The sequence below is a fragment of the Tubulanus polymorphus genome, chromosome 2 (genome assembly GCF_964204645.1).
Source record: "Tubulanus polymorphus chromosome 2, tnTubPoly1.2, whole genome shotgun sequence".
Lineage (NCBI taxonomy): Eukaryota > Metazoa > Nemertea > Palaeonemertea > Tubulaniformes > Tubulanidae > Tubulanus > Tubulanus polymorphus.
Window position 1 is genome coordinate 14284762 of NC_134026.1, and position 23769 is coordinate 14308530.

The window sequence follows — 23769 nt, forward strand, 5'->3', positions numbered from 1 at the left end:
AAATAAAAACAACAATATTTCAACTAGCTCGTTAATCTAGTTGAATTCTAGTTACATTCTAGTTGAATTCTAGTTGCAACAACACAACGATTTTTTTTGTTATATAAATGGTAGGTGAAAAGAAAGTAAAATCTAAAAATGGTGATGTTCCAATTGAAAAAACTTAAGATGATTTAGGAATGACAGAAAACAAATTAATTCCAGATGATGGTGCTTTAAATAATGTTACAACAAATAATAATTATGAATATTATCTTTATTGTAAACATCAATTAGAAATATTAATAGCATCTGGAAAATGTAAAAATTTTGTCGGTAAAAATTTAACTTATAATGAATTAGATACAATGAAATCAGATGAAATTATTAGATTATTTAGGATTTATGAAGCCGCGAGAACAGCTAGAATTAATGACGCGATATCAGAAAATGTAGTAAAAGGTTATAGTAAATTATGTAATTATATACTACCAATTGAAGATGAAAATAGATTATATTCCGATTTAAAAAATGATTATTTAGTTATGACTGAATTAAATAAATGGATTGGATATTTATCATTTCAATTAGGTGGATTTATGACATTATTATCAACTGGGGTTATAACATTTTCAAATATTGAAAGTAAAAATATTTCTATAATAAATGAGCGAGGTGGAAGAAGTGAAGGAATTAACTGTGAAGAAAAAACCGAGTTCACAGAAACAAATTGAATGGTCTCGGCAATTAGGAATTAAATCACAAGAATATAAAAAAGCTGTAAAAGAAAAAATAAGTAATAAAAACGTTAATGAAAATAGTGAAAATATTGTTATTTCTACTCCTTCTAATAATAGAATATTTGATAAATGTCTATATTTTACAGTTGGATTTGTAATTGTATTCATTTTGATTGGGTGTAATTGGTATAAGAAATTAAAAAAAAATTCATGATATTAATAATTCTGAAACAACTGCTATCAAAAATGAAAATACTTCTGAAATTCCAAAATTTATAATAAAAAAATGGATTAATATTTTAGAAAAAAAAGCAAAAAAAATAATTTTTTTAATTAATTGAATATCTCACTACTTTTGTCTATCTATGCGGAGCAATTAAATTGCCCAGATAAGTCATTTCGGATTCTTAATATTCATTATTTTTATTAATTTATTTTTTTTAATTTAATCAACAATTTCTAAATTATGATGGCCATCTTCATTTTTTCCATGATAGATTATTTTAAATCCTTCTAAATCTTTTAATTCCTCTGTACTCAATGAAGTCCATTTATCAGGTAAAATACTTAAAATTCTCGCGATGTACTAACATTACAGTAGCTTAAATTCGCTGATACTTTCTCTCCATATTTAGTTTTTATCTTTTCTAATTTCAATATTTTATGTTCAATTTCTTTTGTAACATCAACTAACTTTTTTATTTCAAATATGTTTTTTTTGCTGGTTTAATTCTGTTATTTATTGTTGCTAAGAATGCTTTTCTATCTCCCATTTATTAGGAAAAGAAATTACTTGTGGTGATGAGTGGTGTCTAGTACTCAAGTACTCTGGTATGAAAACGCCATCTTCTAATTACTGCTGTTGTTGTTACCATTAACAACGACCGAACATCGAAAGTAATAGACACTGCAATTCGGGCAAAATATCATACATTGAAAATTTATTCAGCATGACAAAACAGCTACAGTCAAATTAGATGTAACACTCATAATTTCTGATTCTGCATCGTCACTTTCTTGTGATAAACTTCTTGTTACCTAAAAGAGAAATATATCTAGAGCGTAGAATAGAATTAACTTGGAGTTGTAGTTGGCAAATATAAATTGCTGCACATATTTAAAGGTTTCTAATTAAGTAACCCCTTTCCCGATTTCTTAATAACTACAAAAACGGTACTTACATTTAGAACTGTAAACTCCGAATTGTATTACAAGAGAGAAATATATGTGTCCTGTTTATATACGTGCTTATATCTAACTGCTTCAATGAAACATTGAACGGCTACATCTGTTTGATCAATCAATATTCAAATTAATTACTTCAATACAACTAAATGGAGTGAGCGCGCAACATAGGTTTTGAGACAAGCAATTTTCATATAGATCGGGCGTCGCAGTTTTTGTACGACATGCTTATTGTAAAGAATGGAACTTACTAATAAATTGCAAAAAAACTAAAGTAATTCTCGAAGGGAAGACTACGAAACCCCCCGGAGTTTAATATAAACGGTCGAGTGTTGGAGTTAGTATATAACTATAAGTATTTGGGTATACTATTCCCCATACCGGGTCTTTTGTTCAGTGCCGAAAAGCGTTAGCAAACCAAGCGCGGCGGGCTATGTTCTCTGTTTTAAAAAAGGTTAGGTAATATTCACTCGACGTTGATGTTAGTTTAAAGCTATATGATAGCATGGTATTACCAATTCTATTATTTGGATGTGGAATTTGGGGTTACGAAAATCTCGGAGTTCTCGAGTGCGTGCGGCAAATTTTTTTAAATATTTACTCAAGTTAAAGAAATCAACTAATAGCTCATTTGTCTATGGATAACTTGGCCGTTTTCCTCTCGAAGTTTATGTGCAGCTCAGAATTGTAAAATCTTGTCCGAAATTAACATCTGATGATAAATCATAGTCAAAGGTTTACATACGCAAATGTTTAATACATTTCTAATGTTAAATGTTGCAATGTATATTGTAAAATAATTTTGTGCTCTGTGCAATTGTTTAATTGTGGAGTAAATAAACTAATTGTAAAATATTCAAATAAAATTCAAATTCAAATTTATTTTATTACATCATATTTACAAAGCATATCATTGGTTCATGCAGTAATAAAGATTAGGACAGAACAAATATTATTATAGAATTTTCAAAATGGTAATGAATTTCTATAACTAAATGAATATTATTTTTCTAATAACTAGATCAAGAGTGACTCTCCCGTTTATTGGGAAACACACGCAACTAGTGGAATAGGTTTGATATTAACACACATGGTGTAGGTATAAACTGTTCATCAGTATAGAATTTGTAAAACATAAAAACCGAAATCAACATCGGTCGAGACCCAGACAAAATCAATTCATAATTTATTCATTGGATCTACGCTACAATATATGTATTTATTCAAATATTTCAATAAAAAGATTAACTTCTTAAAACTATTCCAAGTCATAATACGCTCTTATCTGTCAATTTACTCAATCTATGGACTCAGCAGGTGCTTAAGATGAGTTCTTAATAGGACAGATCCATTTTTAGCGTGGTGATAATACAGGATCGTGGTGTTTGAATGGCAAAATAAATGCCTGGTCGAATAAATTCATATTTGTTTATTTGCATGTCCGCATACGTTCGGTTTCAAAGCTGAATCACATTTGAAGTTTACACAGTGGTTGCATATTAGGTTCGAATATACCAATGCATTTTATTCTATGTATCGGTATTTCAATTTACTACAATTCCCATCCTCCTGAATGTCTTTGCAGAAAACCCGTCATCGCTGCTTTGCAGCTATATTTCATCATAAAATTGTTCCTTTGTAAGCTCAGTTATCTTAAAATCATTACATGATTTATAAAAAGAATATGGCGTGGCACCTGTATATCTCATTCATTGAAAATCATCATTATTTGGAAAGTGTTGTTTCAATACTTTTAATTCACCATCGATCAAACTTTTTGATAAATTATCTAATGAACTATTTAAAAACCTATATGAGTCTATAAATCTTAAGCGACCGAATTGGAAAGATATATAATTTTCAGATGTTTTAGCTAGCATTCTAAATCTATAAGTTGGTATTTTGGGTGGTGGTGATGATGATTGGTATTGATTTGGTATTGTTATTTTTCACAAACATTTTACGATCCTTAAGGTAGATGCTAAACCAATTATATGCATGTCCACGAACCCCATAATGTGCTTATTTGAATAAAAGGTTGTCTATATTGAGTGAGTCGAATGTTTTCGATAAATCTAAAAATAAACCTAATGGGTAGTTATTGTTTTCTAAATTATAGATAATATTCCCAATGAAATCAGTCATGGCATGGATAGTGGAATGATTAGGTCGAAATCCGTATTGACTGGGGTTTATAATTTTGTGTTTAGTGAAAAATTTGTATAATCGCGTATGACCTAGTTTCTCTTGGACTTTTGATAGGGTTGGTAGAAGATATATATGGCGGTAGTTATTGAACAGTTGCTTGTTACCATTTTTAGGGTTTTCTGTTTCTTCACAAAAAACCCTATTGAGATTCGCGTGATTGGGTTTTCTGTTAATTCACAGAAAACCCTATTGATTGAGATTCGCGTGTTTCTTATTATCATTTTATGTCACACTATTTTCACTAAAAGAACATAGGCTTTGTTACCTTGCCACTGTTGTCGATACAATCCGTATGATATCCTTCAGCTCACTTTGATCTACAAATACTCTGTGCGTATTCTGATAAATGAACGTAACAAAAGCGCTGTAAACATCGAAAATTGGGTCCCATTCAATGAGGCGACATGTTTTTCTGAGTCGTCATCCCGAAATCCACAGGAGGTTGCTCGTCACTTCGTTTATCAATTCAAGTGTAAATAAACAAATTTATTGCCGCAAGACGTCACATTCAGCCGCGGTTTTTAAACAGTAATTTATAACCATTACCCATTTTCCTCATCAAATCATATTATCGATATACAGGAAATTTAATGCTCTTGATTTTAAAAGCACTGTCGAGCCAGTAACATCGACGAATCGACGTGTGTCTCTTCGTCGTCGTTCCGGGGATCAGCTGTGAGTTTCTCCTCATCATGACAATCAAATGAAGTACAAATAAATTTATTACTACCAGTGATTTGGCCGCGGGCTTCAAACAGTTAGTTTAACAATACCTAATTTTCTGTACCAAATTTACTGTATATTTACTAGGATAAATCATTAGAGTACCGGTGAGTCGTAGGCATACGTGGCAAAAAATTTATATTTACATTTTTCTTTTGTTCAAAGATTCATCTTAACCGCTGGAGGTCCCCCGTTATGCCGATAAACACACTAAAACACTTGAATAAAATTGCGAAAACTGTGTCAGAAATTGATTTTATTATGTAAAATCGTAGAAAAGGTGCCCAGGTTGGTAGGTTCCGGTAGGCTATTTGACGCTGTTTGTAGGTTGAAAGCTGTGAACGCTGATACAGTGAGTGTAGTGCACACGTTTGGATTGTCTTTACAAACAGAAAGGGGAGCGTGCGCACTGCAAACAAGATGGCAGAAACTCTCTTGTGAAAAAATTGGGTCCCAGGCAACAACTTTATAGCGGATAATTAATGAATATGTACCGAATAAATAATTTTGTACTATGATATTTGGCATTTATTGCCAGCCTCAACCACGGCACAAGCCCCTATGAACTAAACTATGAGTCCATTCTTATATGAATATGAATAGTGCTTTTCGGCGTTCTAATGCATTTTCTAACCCGATAGTAATTCCTCATCAGCATCTATTATAAACACAACATTTTGGCCCAAGATAGAGTTTAATACACAATCAATATACAGAGAAAATTACAATTTTCAGTGAAGGGCTACTCGAACTGTTGAATAAATAAACCACCAAACGGTGTAAACGACAAAATCCATTTTGATTTCAGGTCATAAGTGTGAAAGACAACGATAGTCTAGCAGCAAGACTTGCGGTGGAAATTAAAGCGGAACTCTTGATCATCATGTCTGATGTAGATGGATTGTACACGACCCCACCGGGAGAAAGCGGTTCGCGTCTGCTTCATTCTTTTTCGCCATTAGCAGAAAATATTAACATTGTGTTTGGAACAAAATCAAGAGTTGGAATGGGTGGCATGGAGTCCAAGGTATAGTAGTATAGTAGAGTTTATTTTGCATAATAGATTGGTACAAAGATGTGTAATTACAATATGAGGAATTAGATAAATGTTTTTTTCATACCAAAGGTCGAAGGGTCGAGCTCATAAAAAATAGAAATAAATTCTCGCACGCTTGCATTTATTTTTATTTCTTATTCACTCAACCCTTCAAACCTTTGATATGAAAAAACATTTATCTAATTACTCTAGCACTCTAGTAATTCCATATAAATGAATATCATATAAATGAAATCAATTTTTTTTTTAAAGTTGTCATAAAAATGCAGAGTACACAAGCACATATTGAGAACAACAAATCATTCTTAAATATAATTAAAGTTACTACAAATGCTAAATCGGTAGATTATATAATTCATCTAGAATATGAAGGATTAGAAGGTAATAAACTTGAATTCAGAACGCATTTACCAGATAGATTTCATCGATTATCTAGTGGAGATATAGAAGAATTATGTTCGGGATTATCTAGTGGAGATATAGAAGAATTATGTTCGGGTGATTTCTTTTTCATGTATAAAGGTAAGAATGAGATAGGGCACCATGGTATAGATTTCGAATAGTATAAAATCAATTTTAAGAAAAAATGTGTATGATAAATGGAACCAAATAAGAAGTACTGCTGTCCAACATGTAAAATTAATATAGATAAATCTAAAAAAGCGCGGCATAATTAAGCTTAATCTCACTTACAAAATAAATTGAAATTAGAATATTAAGATGATATATTAGGAACCAAATTAGAAGAATTAAAGAATGAAAAAGAACCATATAAATGCGATACATGTAACCAATTATTTAGTGAAAAAAAGATATTATTAACAACATTTAAAATCTAAAATTCATATTAAAAATATAGCTGCAAAGCGGCGATGATGGGTTTTCTGAAAAGCCATTCACTAGGATGATGGGGATCGTAGTAAATTGAAATACTGATACATAGAATAAAACGTATTTACAGATTCGAACCTAATATGCAACCGCTGTGTAAACGTCAAATGTGATACAGCTTTGAAACCGAACATACAATCAACAAATATGAATTTAAATAATAATAAGAACGCAACTATCACAATCTTCATGATTATAATGAGTTTATTTACATGTTCAAACGTTTCGATCGATTTCGACTCATCTCTTCGGGTCCTTTTCAAGAAATGACATGAAAAGATACAAACTATGTATAGTATAGTGTTACTAATTACAGAGAATATCATGCAGGCGTGAAGTGGCCTAGTTTACAAAGTACAAATGGATTATAAACATATCAAAATATGTTCAGTAAAAAAGAGACACCATGTGTTGAAAGTTGTTTGTTAATACTTGAAAAAGAAAAATTTGATGCACAATTTTTACATAATGTTAAATGTTCCTTAATTTCTGAATCTCCTTTTAATATTGTTTGCCTACAGCACTTAAGGAACATTTAACATCATGTAAAAATTGTGCATCAAATTTTTCTTTAAAAAACAACTTTTCAATCGTTGATTCTGGAAAACATGACTTTGAAATCACCATCAAAGAGGCATTATATATAAAATCCAAAAAACCAAGTATTAACAAACAACTTTCAACACATGGTTTCTCATTTTTACTGAACGTATTTTGATATGTTTATAATCCATTTGTACTTTGTAATTTGTACTTTGTAAACTAGGCCACTTCACGCCTGCATGATATTCTGGATACTCTTCCGAAATAATATAATAAGAATTTACTCGACCAGGCATTTATTTTGGCATTCAAACATCATGATCCTGTATCCTGTATCCTGTATCACCACGCTAAAAATGGATCCGTCCTATTAAGAACTCATCTTAAGCACCTGCTGAGTCAATAGATTGAGTAAATTTACTGATAAGAACGTATTATGATTTGGAATAGATTTAAGAAGTTAATCTTTTTATTGAAATATTTGAATAAATACATAAATTGTAGTGTAGATCCAATCAATAATTGTGAATTGTTTTGGTCTGGGTCTCGACCGATGTTGATTTCGGCTTTTATGTTTTACAAATTCTATATTGATTAACTATGCTATAACTCTATACTGATTCTATAACAATTTATACCTGCAACATGTCTGTTAATATCAAACCTATTCCACTGGTTGCATTTGTTTCCTTATTAACGGGCTAGTCACTCTTGATCTTAGTTATTAGAAAAATAATATTCGTTTAGTTATAGAAATTCATTACCTTTTTGAAAATTCTATTATAATATTTGTTCTGTCCTAATTTTTATTACTGCATGAACCAATTATATGCTTTGTAAATATGATGTAATAAAACAAATTTGAATTTGAATTCGATTTGAATATGAGAATTAAGAATAACTTGTGTTTTTTCCACTTGTCTAACTTGTCTCTCGTTCCAGAGTTTCAATTACAATCAAATCCAAATTGGCTAAAAGTACATAGGAATAAATGAAATGAACTGTTAGTCACTGCAAACCTATTCCAGCGTTATGTCGATCGCGTTGAATCACTTTGATTGAGCTGAAAGAATCAGATCTTCTATGGTGCAACATCGGTCGAGGAGTGATATCTTGGTGTTGACTGTCCTTGACCATCTAACTTCATGCGTTTGATTTTGGTATCAGCATCATACCAACATGAACTGCAAAATATTCACACAACGTGAACACCTTCAGTACATGTATACAGTAATCAAACTTTAACCGATTTTTGGATATTTTAATGAACGTTAGGCTTATTTCAGTATTCTAAAGCAGGAAATAATAAGCCCAATCAATAGGCCCTATTCCTATTGGTACAATTGTATAATGCGTACAGCTGTACCGTACACTTATCGGTCAATATTTGAGAAATCGGTATACCAAGCCTATGTACAGCTAAATGTACAGGCCTACAATGATTTCTGGTATACAAGACGTGACCACACGAACGTTCGTTTTGGATCTAGGTTTGATTATTAATGTTAGCAGGTCAGAGAAGGCCTGGTTAAATCACATGGCTCAAATCAATTAGCCTTTCTGCCTGTGAATACTTCAGTGTATTGTTTTAATCATATCGAGTGAATAGTGCATAGACCGAATTAGACTTTGGGCTATTCCTGATCAAATCCTATACCTGTGATAACGGTACCAGTAATAGTAGCATCGATGTAGGGCCGACGAGAGGGAAAAAGTTGTGTTTGTTGTGCGTAGCCGTAGGCATGGTAGGCTTATCGTACTCACTTAATACTTAAAACGCTGTTGTTACCCGTACGTGACTGTACGGTGATACGGGTTAGCCGTATGTGAGTACGAAAAAAATATTCCAGCGGTAGTCCAGTGATTTACCCACTGAGCCACAGAACGTAACTGCAGGGTGGATGAAAGTTGATTTACAAATAGCCTCACCTTACCCAAACCCTATTCTTTCACTCATACGCGTATGTAGATTATAGGAACTCACGTACGGCGTTTGTAGGGAACTCACGTACGGTTAAACTGTGGAGATCACCGTACATTCACGTGCGGATAACAACTTCGTACTTAAAATGGTATTGACTACTATATAATAGCCTATATAGACAAATAAATACCGGTAGGCTTTCTTAGCTTCCACACTTCACAACCGAACCAACTGACCTACCAGTATATTTTAGTCCCAATACGCGCCAACCGGCACAGGCCTACCACTGTTTGTCAACTGGTGTGTTCCGTAGTATGCTATCGTAATCACCTGATACTTGTCTGTCGTTAGTTTTCCTTTCTGAGTTGAACGTAAGCCACCCGCGACTCAACGACCTTGATTTAAACTTGGTGAATTCAAAATCTCTTCATTGACACTTTTGGTGACATGAACAGATCAGTATTATACTAAAATGAAATCACCGGAATAACAATACATCAAAAATATTAAAGAGGTAACAAAAATGCCCGTAAACCGATCAGACACGTGAACGCTGGACTCGTAAACTCTTGGACTCGGACCCGCTGAGCAATAAATTCATAAAATTGACCTTCAAATTGATTTTGGAGAAGAGAGGGAACAATTCAATAGCTCTTCCTCAAAAAGAAGAGAGAAATATCGGAAAGAAAACACAACATGGCTACTAATGGAACGGGGCCAAATTTCCTATGTTTACAGCTCAACAGTGCCTTTATAACGTGGATTTATCAAAATTCCCATGCAGGATCTGGAGATTGAAGTGAGCTGAAAGATATCATCTGGATTGTATCGGCAACAGCGGTAAGGTAAGGAAGCCTTTACACTTTTAACAAAAACTGTGTGGAAAAGGGAAAGAGAAATATTACAATAATCACGCGAATCTCAATAGGGTTTTTTGTGAAGAAACAGAAAACCCTAAATATCGATAATGATATTTAAGGTAAAGATTATTTTGATAAAGATAAATATAAGCAACAAAAGATAAAAAAAAAACAAAAAATTAACTAAACAAGAAAAGACCATACATGGAAGATGTAAAAAATTACATTATTTATTAGATGATAAAAGAGATATGAAATAGCTGAAGTATTTAAAATTGATATTGGTTCAGCAGCTATTGAGTTTAAATTTTTGGCAAAACATTAGAAAACAATAAAAAATATTTAGAAAATATGAAAGATATAATATAAATAATTACAGGCGAGGAATATCCAAAAATAAGTATATCTGCGAAAGTTAAATTCATAAAATCTGAAGATAAACCAATATATAATATAAAATCTCATTCACAACATATTTTTTCAACACATATAGTCGATAGATTAGATAAATGTCATAATGAATGTCCAAATTTTTCAAATAAATCCGATAATAATAATACATCTGATTTTAGATATAAATCAACTAATTCTCCATGATCTTTCATTTTGAAATGATTCCGAATATTTAATGTTCCATTAAAAACTTCATCTTTTATATCTTCATTTTTAATTGATCATAAAATTGTTGTTTTAAAAATTGTGTTATTTTTAAATCATTATGATTTGTTATAAAAATAATATGGAATTGCGCCTTTTTAACTCATTAATTGAAAATCATTATTTTTGGATTATATTGTTTTAATATTTTTAATTCATCACCAATTAAACTTTTAGATTATCAAGAGATCTACTTAAAAATCTATAGGAATCTATGAATCTTCAATATCCAAATTGAAAAGATATTGATTATGTTTTATGTTGGTAGTAAAGATTTTTCTATAATATGTGAGCGAAGTGGAAGAAGTGAAAGAATTAACTGTGAAGGAATAACCGAGAACACAGAACAAATTGAATGGTCGCGGCAATTAGAAATTAAATCAAAACAACTTGAAAAGCACAAAAAGAAAAAATGAATAACGAAAATAAAGATGAATATAATGTTGAATATAATGTTATTTCTACTCCTTCTAAATTATTTAATGAATTTTTATTATTCAACTGGACTGGTAATTTTACTCATTTTGATTGGATGTAATTGGTATGAAAAATCAAATAAATTTTGTTGTAATAATTCTGAAACTTCTACTTTTAAAAACGAAGAAACTACTGAAATTCCAAAATTCAATATAAAGAATATGGATGAAAATTTTTGAAAATAATTTCATTTAATGTTATTTCTATTTTTATTTGATTAAATATCTCACTACTTTTATCTATATATGCGGAGCAATTAAATTGTCCATATAAGTCATTTCGGGTTCTTGATATTTTAGATCAAAAGTAAAATATGAATTTTTATGACTTTACTATCTCCATTATTAAAATTTTGTTTTTACCATTTCGAAATGTTTATTCAACAATTATTAAATCATGAAGACCAGCTTTTTTTCCATGATAAATTATTTAACTACCTTCTAAATCTTTTAATTCATCTATGTTTAATGAAACCCATTTATCAGGTAAAAATATTTTAAATTCTCGTCTTGTATTAACATTACAATAACTCTAATTTGCTGATATTTTTTCACCATATTTAGTTTTTATTTTTTTCTAATTTCAAAATTTATGTTCAATTTCTTGTGAAACATCAACTCATTTCTCTATTTTATATTGTTGTTTTGATGGTTTTAATCTATTATTTATTAATGTAAAGAAAGTTTTTCTGTCTCCCATTTATAAGGAAACAAATCAATGAGTGGTGATGAGTGATGTGGCGCCCTCTCGCCCTCTGGTATGAAAAAGCCATGTTCAATTACTCAACTAGATATGGAAATAGATTTGTAGCACATTTAGACTATAGAGGTATGAGAAATAATCATACATTTAGAACATATTAACCAGATAGATTTAATAGATTATCAATTGCATATATTGATGATTTAAAATGAAGAATATTTTATTCAATTTATAAAGGTACGATAGAAAAAGGAACCGTGTTATAGATTTTGAATGATTAAAAGATACTAACAACAAGAAATATTATTGCCCAATATGTAAAATAAATATAAATAAATCACAAAAATATAGAGTATTTAGAAAAATAAATTATAATTAGAATATAATAATGAAAAATTTAAACTGAATTAAATGAATTCAAAAATAAAAAAGAAAGATAATGTGACCTTGCTAACAACGATGTCGGCACAACATTAGTTTATGTTGATGGCAGGTTGTTATCCAATATTTTCCTCTAGAACATTGACACAACATTCAGACAATGTTACACAAATAAGTCCGCCCTCTGTTGATAGAACTAAGCAATACTGATGATTATACAACATTGCTGCAACATTGATGTTAATCAATGTTAGTTTCGCACATGGAGCGTGGTTAATTGCCTAATCTAGACCTTTTTGGCTATGATAAAGATCCATAATCAGTGACTGATAATATTAAGCTACATGATATACAACATTCTACAGCTTCGTGCAGTTCTAATCAATGGATACGAAACGATGGGTGTGTAGTTTCTTCCCAGTGAGTCTGCGCCATTTTGTTTTCTCCGTTTGGTTCAGAAGATTTCTGTGTATGGTTTATTCTATTTTTCTGCGTCCTGAGCATGATTTGGATATTTATCGACGATGGATGTGACAGTTTCACTGATCTAGATTTCATTTGAGGTAAGCATATGTGGTTAATTCTTTCAATTGATTGATAAAAGATTTTAGAACATGCCTCTTCCCCATTAGAATTTCCCACCATTTTCCTATTTTATACGTGACACTTCTGAAATTAGGACAATGTATTTTACAAATATCTTATTCTTTTCAGATATATCAGTGATCAAGGATGTAGATGTGGTCGAAGATAATAGATATTAATATATGTTGCATCGTATCAATAAATTATATCGTTTGTATTTATGATGAATATTGAGGTAATAAAAATCAATTCAAAATCGACTCAAATTTATTTACGAGTTTATCAGTTATATGGCTGTACCCATACAACCGAAGATGAGGATTTAGGAAGAAAAGATTGAAGGCCTCCGATTCATATCATTAGGATGTTGTATAGATGTTGTAGGAATGTTTCAAGTAAAATACTGACATTGTGTCAATGTTGTAGAAATATTGCCCGTTTCAACATTTAACATTTCAACGTTGATCCTATGTTGTGGAGATGTTTGGTACAACATTGCAACAATGTTGTGACAACTTGCTATGAGTCCACAGTTCTCGTTGATACAACATTAAAGCAACATAAGTCTGATCTGATTTAATGTTGTTACAACATACCGACAATGTATTTTTGTTAGCAGGGGATACAAGCAACCAAATATTTAGTGAAAAAAAGATATTATGATCAACATTTAAAATATAAAATTCATATCAGATATTTGAATAAGAACATTTTAGGTGAAGATTAATTTTGATGAAAATATAGAGTCGCCAGTAATTCGTCATCTAATACAACCGGATTGTCTCTCAGCAAGCTATACAGGACCTGACGCACAGAACGGATAAGCTGATCCCATGCACCACTAAAGTGGGACCCACTGGGTGGATTCAACTCCCACTGAATGCCTCGCTCTTGTAGAGTCTAAGATAATTTGTTGACGTCCAACTTTTCCAATTCACGACGCATCTCGGACTCGGCTCCGACTAAATTGGTTCCGTTGTCAGAACGCATAAATTTCACTGGCCCCCGACGGGCTACGAATCTCCGAAACGAATTACGAATCGGTGTCCAACGAGAATGCGAGCTCTAAGTGGACGGCACGTGACGCAAAACATGTGAAAATCACACCATACCGTTTTAGAACCGATCGCGACCGTTTTATTTCGAAAGGACCAAAGAAGTCCACTCCAGTATGGCTGAATGGTGGCTCATTTACAGCTAACCTCTCGGGAGGTAGATCCGCCATCTTTTGCTCATTCACTCGTCAGCGATAACGACGATACAACGTACACTTATTAACGACCGACTTAATCAATGTCACGACCCCGAGTATCCAATCGCGACCAAGGTGTCCGACAACTTTATGCGCATCACGAACGATCAACATGGACACGTACGAATGTTTCGGTAGAACCAACGGATGACGCTGTTCATAGGAAATTGTTGCACGTTCCAAGCGCCCACCAACTCGTATCATATCCTGATCCAAAAACGCATCGACTTTATACAACCTACTTCCCCGAATGACACGACCAGAGGGAAGGACGGTTAGCTCGTCGGCGAAGTGCTGCTGGCCGATTCGAACGATCAAATCGGTTCCACTGCGAAAGTTTCTTCAGCTGAGGCAACGATACTTATCAGGGTCGACGGGATTGCCCCGAACTTCATCGCGCAGATAAGGAACGACGGTTATCAGCCAGCCGACTGCCCGACGCAGTTTAAAGCAATTTCGTTAGTAATATATTAACAGACAGACCAGGTGAGGCACCTCATTCTCACGCGCATCCACGCTCCGAACACGGGTTGGTTCTTTAATTCCGGATCAACAACGGTAACTCATCAAAACGATTCATTTGGCCAGTCGTCAGGAGCTCAATAAAGAAACCCCAGCCCCTGTAATCACCTTGCTAGCTTGGCGTCGAGACTCAGCCCGCCAGACGCAACGTCCGATATAACGCGCCTCTATTTCTGTTCGTCTGAACCTGTTTTCTTAGGATAGCGCTAACCTTGTTCGCCACGAATGTGCGGAAACGAGTAGATTCGTTTTTAACATATCCTTACACAATAGTTCTGTCTGTCCAATAGAAGAGTCATCCACGTGCAAATTGAAACCGCCCTTTTTACAGAGGCTAGTCGCATCATCCACGAAAACCTATGCATCCGGCACAAAGTCAACCGATTTGAAGTAGTCATCCATAAAAAAATTCCTGAAGAACGATTCTGAAATCTCTGGTGCGAAATGTTCTTTGTTATCTATGGCAGCTTGTCACAACGCTGCGTTCGCACAACTTGGAGACGACTTAGCTCCAAACGAATGACGTGTCATACGATATGTACACGGATAGCGGCTGGTATCGCCGTTTGGCCACCAAAGGAATCGCCAGCAGTCTCTATTCCTTTCCGGAACTGACACCATGAGGAACATCTTTTCGACATCGACAGAGATAGCAATTCTATTTTCCCGGAATCGCTCGAGAACACCAACTAAGGTACTCGTCAAATACGGGCCCTGCAACAGAGCAGTGTTCAAGGACGCGCCACAAAACGTAGTGGAACCATCAAAGACAACGCGTATTTTTCCCGGCTTCATCTTATTATAAACGCCGTGAGTAGTATACAAAATAGCGGTTCTGGCGCAGCCCGACCCCGGTTCTGGCGCAGCCCGACCCCGGTTCTGGCGCAGCCCATCCTTACCCCGGTATACCGTGTACCCTCTCAAAGCTTTATCACCACCTAAATACCCTAAGATGACAACCCCTGTGGACCGCGGTTCTGGTGGAGCCCGACCCCGGTTCTGGCGCAGCCAATCCTTACCCCGGTATACCGTGTACCCTCTCAAAGCTTTTTCTCCACCTAAATACCCTAAGAAAACAACCCCTGTGGACCACGGTTTTGGCGCAGCCCATCCTTACCCCGGTATACCGTGTACCCCCTCAAAGCTTTTTCTCCACCTAAATACCTCAAGAAGACAACCCCTGTGGACCATGGAAAACACGCCAAGGGGCCGGCAAACCCCCTCCGGCCCCTATAAACCAACCGCTATAATGCACCTACAACAAAGTGTTATTTACATAGATATTTACAGTATATACAATAATGTGAAACGCTCTGACCTGGAATTCACCTCTAAGCTGACGCTATTAGCGGTGCGCTGCGGCCTGATTGTCACTGATTGCGAAATAGCCTAGAAAGTTCTATGCTGACGCAGAAGCCGGCAAATAATTTACAGTTGAATTAGTCGCGCACACTCCTAATTCAACTGTAAATGAACATAATTTACATGAATTTCATATATTTTAAAATCATTTATACGTTAATTACAAAAGTGTGAGTAAAGTGTGAGTAATAATTCATATTTTAACAGATTTCGAGTAAAAATATAAGTAAAATAAATGGATAACTAAAAGAGTATAAAAGTGTGAGTAAAGTGTGAGTGAAATAGTTTATATTTTAAACATATTTCAATATTTATATTTGTATGAGTTAGATTTTTAAACATTAAAAGTGTCAGTAAAGTGTGATTGAAATAATTCATATTTAAAACATTGAATATTTATATTTGAATGAGTTTTAATAAAAGTTTTGTTATAAAAATGAAGAAAGAAGAAGAAGAACCCAACTTTAAAATCGAAATCAATGAAACCAATATATCATTTTCACAGTTTTACATTAAAAATTATATTTCAGCAACAAATTTAGTGTCTGCAAGACATTATAAAATCGATAACATAACTATGATTAATCAAATATTATCAAATGAAACATATTTAATTACTGCACTAGTAGATACTTTTGATAATGGCGTTAAAAATCCTAAAATGTTCAATACAGTTTTTAATTTTAAAGGAACTTTAGATGAAAACATAATTAATATTCTTAAAACTCCTTTCAATGAAAGAAATGATGATATAATACTTTCAAAAGATTACAATGATTTGATTAATTTAAGAATTGAAAAAAGACAATTATATTATTTCAATTTTGATAATAAACAAATTATCTATAATGAAAATTCATCAAATATTGGCATTCAATGTGAATTAGATAATGAAAAATCATTTAAAGATATTGCAGTTCAATGTAATTTAGATGATGAATTTAGAAAATTCAATCATAATGAAAAAGCGCATTGTTATTGCGGAGGTGAATATTTAAAATCACATAAATCAAAGCATTATGAAACAATTAAACATAAAAACTGGTGTAAAGAGTAACAATTCTACATTATAATTATTGGATTGAGTAAAATGATATATCTAATAGGCTGTTAAAATGATAAATTGTTTGACAGTTGAAATGATAAATTGTTTGACAGTTGAAATGATAAGACAGTTGAAATGATAAATTGTTCGACTGTTGAAATGATAAGACAGTTGAAATGATAAATTGTTTGATAGTTGAAATGATAAATTGTTTGACAGTTGAAATGATAAATTGTTTGACAGTTGAAATGATAAATTGTTTGACAGTTGAAATGATAAGCGGCTTATAAGATGCTGTACATCTTCGGTCTGAGCCCGACGTACTCCTGGATGGGTGTTACCGCGCACTGGTCTTTCATCTTACCTAGAACCTTCTTGTTGACGTTGCTATGCAGCGGGTGATTTCCCGGGTAATCGCTAGTATCGTAAAGGTCGTTGTTCGATTCCATGTCTTCGTAGATGTCTTCCATCTCGATCTCTAGCAGGAGACTGTCGGTGTCAGTGTACAGCAATCGAGTACGATCGCCGTATACCTGTTTCATGTGGTTATAGTAGAAGTCGTACATCAGCAGCTTGCTGAGATCGAGCACGGACATCCCTACGTAAACGGGCCTATACAGGTACAGATTAGTCTTGTACATGTGCAGCGCGGCAAGATCGTCGTCAAACACCTTGGACCTGGCGAAGTTCGGCTTGGCTATCAACTTCCTCAACCTGTCTTCCTCGTTTGTTCTGACAAGCTTCACGTCTACCCTGCGTCTAAGATTTTCCATGGTCTTGCCGAATACGGAGTTATTCATCAGCTTGTACAGGTCCTTCTCGAAGTCGATGGTTGCTAGCTTTCTTAGTTTTGTGTTCAGTCTTATATACGGCTCCATCCACGGCGATTGGTCGAATTCGAGGGCGCGATGAATCTTTGTGAGCTTCAGTCCTAGCTCCAGGTACAACTTAAGGTTCCTGTAATGAACGACGTATCTCTCCTTGTTGCGGAGATTAGGCACCAGTTTTTCCGTTTCGGTCGAACCCCCAGTCTTCCTAACAGATCTTGCTGGTACTGCGACATCCAAGCTTCTTGAACCTTTAGCCTTTCCGGTGCCAGTGGGTACTCGTTGTGCGGGTCGTGCAGCCCCCTGGAGTATTCCAAGTCTACCTCTAGAATGTAGCCTTTCTCTGCGTCATCCGGATGTCCTGATACATTGAGTTTTTGCGGCCTTTCAACCCACTCAAATCCGCCCGTAGGCAGGTGTTGCGACATAGCCCAGCCATATAAGTTATTCGCGTCAAGGTACATTATGTGTGTCGTCGGCTTCTTTGGATCGTGACCGGGAACCAAAGGATTGTTGGCCCTGCAGTGGCGTTTGCTGACCATGGAAATGCCACCTCGCAGACCCTTTTCGATGAATAAGAACTGGTCGTAGTCCATTAAGAGCTCTAGTTTAACCTCTGTTTTCTTAAGTAGAGCGTCCCAGCTAAGACCGGGCTGGTGTAATACTGTGCGGGATCTAGGCCGTACTGCTTCACGCAAGTGGACCTGAAATTCTCGAATACATCGGCGAGAAGAACCGTATCGGTCCTCAGATAGAGGTCGTGGTGGTCACCCATAGTACGGCACTGAAACGTGGCCCATACCTTTTGCGCGTGGGCGTAGTCTTGATCGCTGATTCCCGCCTCTGATAGCTTGCTGTAGAAGGCTCCTTTTTTGGAATTTCTCCCAACTGTCCATGTACTCGTATGGGTATACGCCCTTTCTCAGTAACAGCTCTAGTTTTTCGGGTACAGGTTCGGCCGCGGCTGTCAGCGTTAAGCTCCCCTTAGCGGCTGACGCAACCAGTCTGTCAAGTGGGGCCAGCAAGAACTGCACAGAATCGATGAACCGCAAATTACCGAGACTGAATGAGATGTACTTCTCCATGTTATTCGGGATGCGAGTTATCTTTCCTTCAGTCCGACCGATTGTCTGCATGATGAGATGAGGGTCGTAACCGCGGAGGTTGTGAAACACGACCGGTATAGGCGTGTATTTCGCGGACAGTCGCAACTTGAGGTTGCCCACTCGTTGTGGGCCGGGCCCCGGTAGTCACCCGTTATGTGATCGTGATCCCTGACTCGATCCTCATAGAGTGGTTTGTCGCATACGTAGCAATTGTCCGCTTCCTCGAATGACGTTTGCTCCTCCCGAGTAGTTACCATAGGCGCGGGATGGGCGAGCACGCCCTTGATTTTCTCCTCTTCCCCTTGGAGGTGCTGAAGGAATACCGCCGCAGCGTCTTGGCCTCTATAAAGGACGGGTGGTTCGTGTTTACCGTCGCTTCTCACTACCACGTACGAGAACCCGCACGCCTCGTGAAGTTGAGTCTTTTCGCTACCTTTCTGGTTCGGGTTCCTTCCGGGGCCCTCGAATTTGGTTGTAATGGCTTCGAAGTCGGCGTAGATGACGAACGGAATCTTGAGCTGCTTGTAATGATTGGTGAACCGCAGCACTTTGTCCTCCTCCGAGGGCATACTGGTACCCATCGGACGTCCGTTGACTCCTCGAAAATCTGACCTGTGCCTCTCCAGGAGATCTTCTCTGGTGAAACAATGAAGGCACCGCTCGCAGAAGTGTTTCCTCCCTTCAAACTTACTCTGGGTGAACAACAGGCGATTGAGGTCTTTAATCCATGTGTAATGCTGTTTCTCACCGCTCTCTACGAGTAGCAAGTTAATTCTAGGAATGGGGGCCGGGCCATCGCTGATATGCAGTGGGTACACGCCTTTGTCATACCCGAACCCGTTTATTGCCAGTCCGTTTTGTCGTTCGACCATAGGAATCTGACTCAATGGTGTTGGTGAATCGATGCCTGTAAAGTCAAGCTGGTCCCAGTGATTCGCATACTTCGATGGCCTCTGGGGGTCTCTCTCTACGGGGTATTTCGAGGCCAGTATTGACCACTTAAGGCAGTGATCATCTCTATTTTTGACATTTACGACGGCGTGTCTTCTCTTGACTGCGACGGGGAGGTCGATATAAGAACCGCCTCTCAACGGTTGATATCTGGCGATATTCAGGAATAGTTCGACTACCCTCTCTACAGCCCATCCGGAACCTTCTCTCATATAATTCTCAATACTTTGTAAAACCCTAGCTTCAGCAATACCCAACTCCTCATTTATGTCAGCCGCCTTCGATAGAACGTATTGCTTCGACCAGAAGGGCGGCTCGACGTGCGCATAGATGGCGTCGTTCTTCTCCTTCCTCAACGAAACCTGCAGAGCAACGGAGAATTTTACACCCTTAAGGTCAATGATCTCCTCGACTAAATTCTCCCTTACATTGTTCCGCTGTTCGCGCAAGAATATCGACGGATCAGTCACATCGGTGGCTGGTCTCAAAACCCAGGCCCTCAGATAATTTTGGATAGCAAACGGGGCCTTATGAAACGTGGGTTCTGGCTCCGGTAGAATCTCATCCCAAATCGGATCATCGTCCGGTATAATGTTCTCTACCTTGTACTTGGGTTTTCTGGGGGCGGGTTTTGGCTTTCTCGGAGCAGGCGTTGGTCTGCGGGTCAACTGGTTGATGGCATCGGCATATGTTGCGACAGTAATCTGCCCGTCTCGAAGTAAATCGGTCAGACTTTTTACCGCGCTGTCCATTTTGCTTTCGCATATATGAGAAATGTATGTCTCTAAATGGAAATTTTTGGGGGGCCCCTCGTTAGAAGTCGGCACACGCCGAGTGTTGGCAGGGCCTGGCCATGTCCAAGGGACATGGCTCTGGTTGCCTGCCGATGTCTCGGTTGTTTGCCGGCTTCTGCGTCAGCATAGAACTTTCTAGGCTATTTCGCAATCAGTGACAATCAGGTCGCAGCGCACCGCGAATAGCGTCAGCTTAGAGGTGAATTCCAGGTCAGAGCGTTTCACATACTTGTATATACTGTAAATATCTATGTAAATAACACTTTGTTGTAGGTGCATTATAGCGGTTGGTTTATAGGGGCCGGAGGGGGTTTGCCGGCCCCTTGTCGTGTTTTCCATGGTCCACAGGGGTTGTCTTCTTAGGGTATTTAGGTGGAGAAAAAGCTTTGAGGGGGTACACGGTATACCGGGGTAAGGATGGGCTGCGCCAGAACCGCGGTCTACAGGGGTTGTTTTCTTAGGGTATTTAGGTGGAGAAAAAGCTTTGAGAGGGTACACGGTATACCGGGGTAAGGATTGGCTGCGCCAGAACCGCGGTCCACAGGGGTTGTCTTCTTAGGGTATTTAGGTGGAGATAAAGCTTTGAGAGGGTACACGGTATACCGGGGTAAGGATGGGCTGCGTCAGAACCGCTATTTTGTATACTACTGCCGTGATGAGGCAAATACCAGATACGGCCTGGAGTTACCTCACTTCTATCGGTGACGAGTTCTGTCGTGACTCGCACGATAGTGTTTAAGCCCCGTTAACACACATTGAGTTCTCAGTCACAAATCTCAATCTCTGTCACATATCGTTGCATTTCTATAGATAAAGTTGTATATATCAAGTCATATGTTATGAATAAAACTCAGATCGTGTCTGTATTCCAAGCAGTACTGTGTTTCTCTCTATCTCTCTTATGTGGTGTCGGCGATCTCGTACTTGCATGTATTTCACCACATAATTTGGTCCCTCGAGCCGGCGAGCTAAGGATCTGATAACCAGCTGATGTCAAGATGTCAAACTTCGAGACTTTAAAGCAGCTACGGACCACACATCGTGGACAGTTTACCAAATTGAAGACCAAATGCGATCAGTTACTCACAGAAGAGAGCGCTGCAAAAGGTATGTCCACCTTACTTACCTTACGTCATAAATTCGGTAAACTCGAAGAAATTGAGCGAGATCTTCTCAGTGAGTGTACGTTGAAGGGCGCAGCTTTGAGCGAATTCGTTTCAGCCGGAGACGATGAATTGAATGATAAATTGACTGATATCAATTTTCTCGAATTTGCGTTTAACTAGCTTTTGTCGAAAAATAGGTCCGATTCGAACAATGCGCCAACCCATCAAAGGTCGAGAATTTCGTTGCCAAAATTGCAATTACCGAAATTTAGTGGCGATATCCTAAAATGGTCGTCCTTCTTGGATTTGTTCGAATCTACAGTCGACAACCAACATTCGCTGAGTGACGTCGAAAAGTTCGGTCATCTTAAATGCCATTTAGGCTGTGACGCTAGGCTCGTTATTGAAGGTCTGCCTTTAACTTCCGTTAATTATGTTAAAGCTAAACAACTCTTGAAGGATAGATTTGGCGTTTCTCATAAGATAAGCGAGGCTAATTTGAACCAACTAGTTGATTTAGAACCTCCAGTCTACAGTTTAAATTCGTTGCGTCGTTTTTATGATAATTTAGAGCTGCATATCCGAAGTCCTGAATCTTTGAAGGTCGGGGCCGAGTCCTATGGTACACTTCTAGTTCCTATTATCATGAATAAATTGCCCGCTGAGGTAAAGCGGAACATTGCGCGTGCGAATGGGAGTTGCGAATTTGAATTGTCTGTGTTACGTTCTGCGATATTAGATGAAATTAATATTCTCGAGTTCTGCGATACGTCATCAGCCGGAACGATGACGTCACTTCTCGTCGACAATAATACCGCAAAGAATGTGCATGATTATAATCGTGTGAAGTTTAAATGTCGTTTTTGTCAGTCGAATGACCATTACCCTACGGCTTGTTGGCTATACGTTGAACCGCAGGCTAGGCTGAATTTTGTTTTACGATACAAGTTATGTTTCAATTGTCTTGGTGCTCATAGAATGAATAAATGTTAGTCAAAGGGTTCATGTAGAGTTTGTAACAAACGACATCATACTAGTATTCATCGGTCGGAATTTCCGGGGCAGTTGAAAGTTCAAGTTCATTCTGTTAATTCGAAAGCTGGGCCCTCACATCCACCGGTAGCTAAAACTCCACGTGAATTACAACATGGTCAAACGTCTAATAACGCTGCTGATTCAGATTCAGGGTCTTCAGATAAGGCTGGCATTGATGATCCACCGCCACCAGTTTCTGAATTTAATCATCTTTCCGTGGTTGAGGGTGGTGTTTCCTCTACTATATATCTGAAGACTGCTGTAGCACCGGTGGAGAGTGAAGGTACTCGTCTTAATGCTCACATACTATTAGATGATGGATCACATCGTACTTTCGTTACGTCGGCTTTAGTTCGCCAGCTAGGTGTTAAACCTCATAGATTTGAATCCGTTGATTTGAGTGGGTTCGGTGCTGTCAGTACTGGGTCTAGAGTAGTTGACGTCGTGTGGATCAGTATTACGTGTACTGTTGATAAATCAGTTGTTTCTGTAGAAGCTATCGTTGTATCGGAGATAACCAGACCACTCAGAGTTTCTAACGGTTCAGTTAATTGCATACCTGAATTTAAAGGTTTGAATTTTGCCCATCCGCCGGGGTACAGTTCTAGTTCCTTTGATATCTCATTACTCATTGGATCTGATAATTACTACCTTTTTGTTCTTGGTAATCAGCTCATTAAATCTGCATGTGGTCCGGTTGCTGTTCCGTCGAAATTGGGTCATTTAATTGCGGGTCGGTATAACGGTGATGACTTAACCAATTCTGTTCAATTGTCTATAATTGCTGAACCTGACACTTTCGATCTCAGACGTTTCTGGTCTCTAGAAACGTTGGGTATAGAGTCACCTACTGACCG

General features: G+C 36.8%; 1 protein-coding gene across 1 annotated transcript in view; it reads left to right on the plus strand.

Annotated features, from left to right (window-relative positions):
- LOC141898436 (delta-1-pyrroline-5-carboxylate synthase-like) overlaps nucleotides 1-23769 on the plus strand; it is a 377354-nt gene that overhangs the window by 100021 nt on the left and 253564 nt on the right. Inside the window, exon 6 of the mRNA XM_074784307.1 lies at nucleotides 5644-5862. Within this exon, the coding sequence (XP_074640408.1) occupies nucleotides 5644-5862 (219 nt within the window). The remainder of the gene's footprint in view (nucleotides 1-5643; nucleotides 5863-23769) is intronic.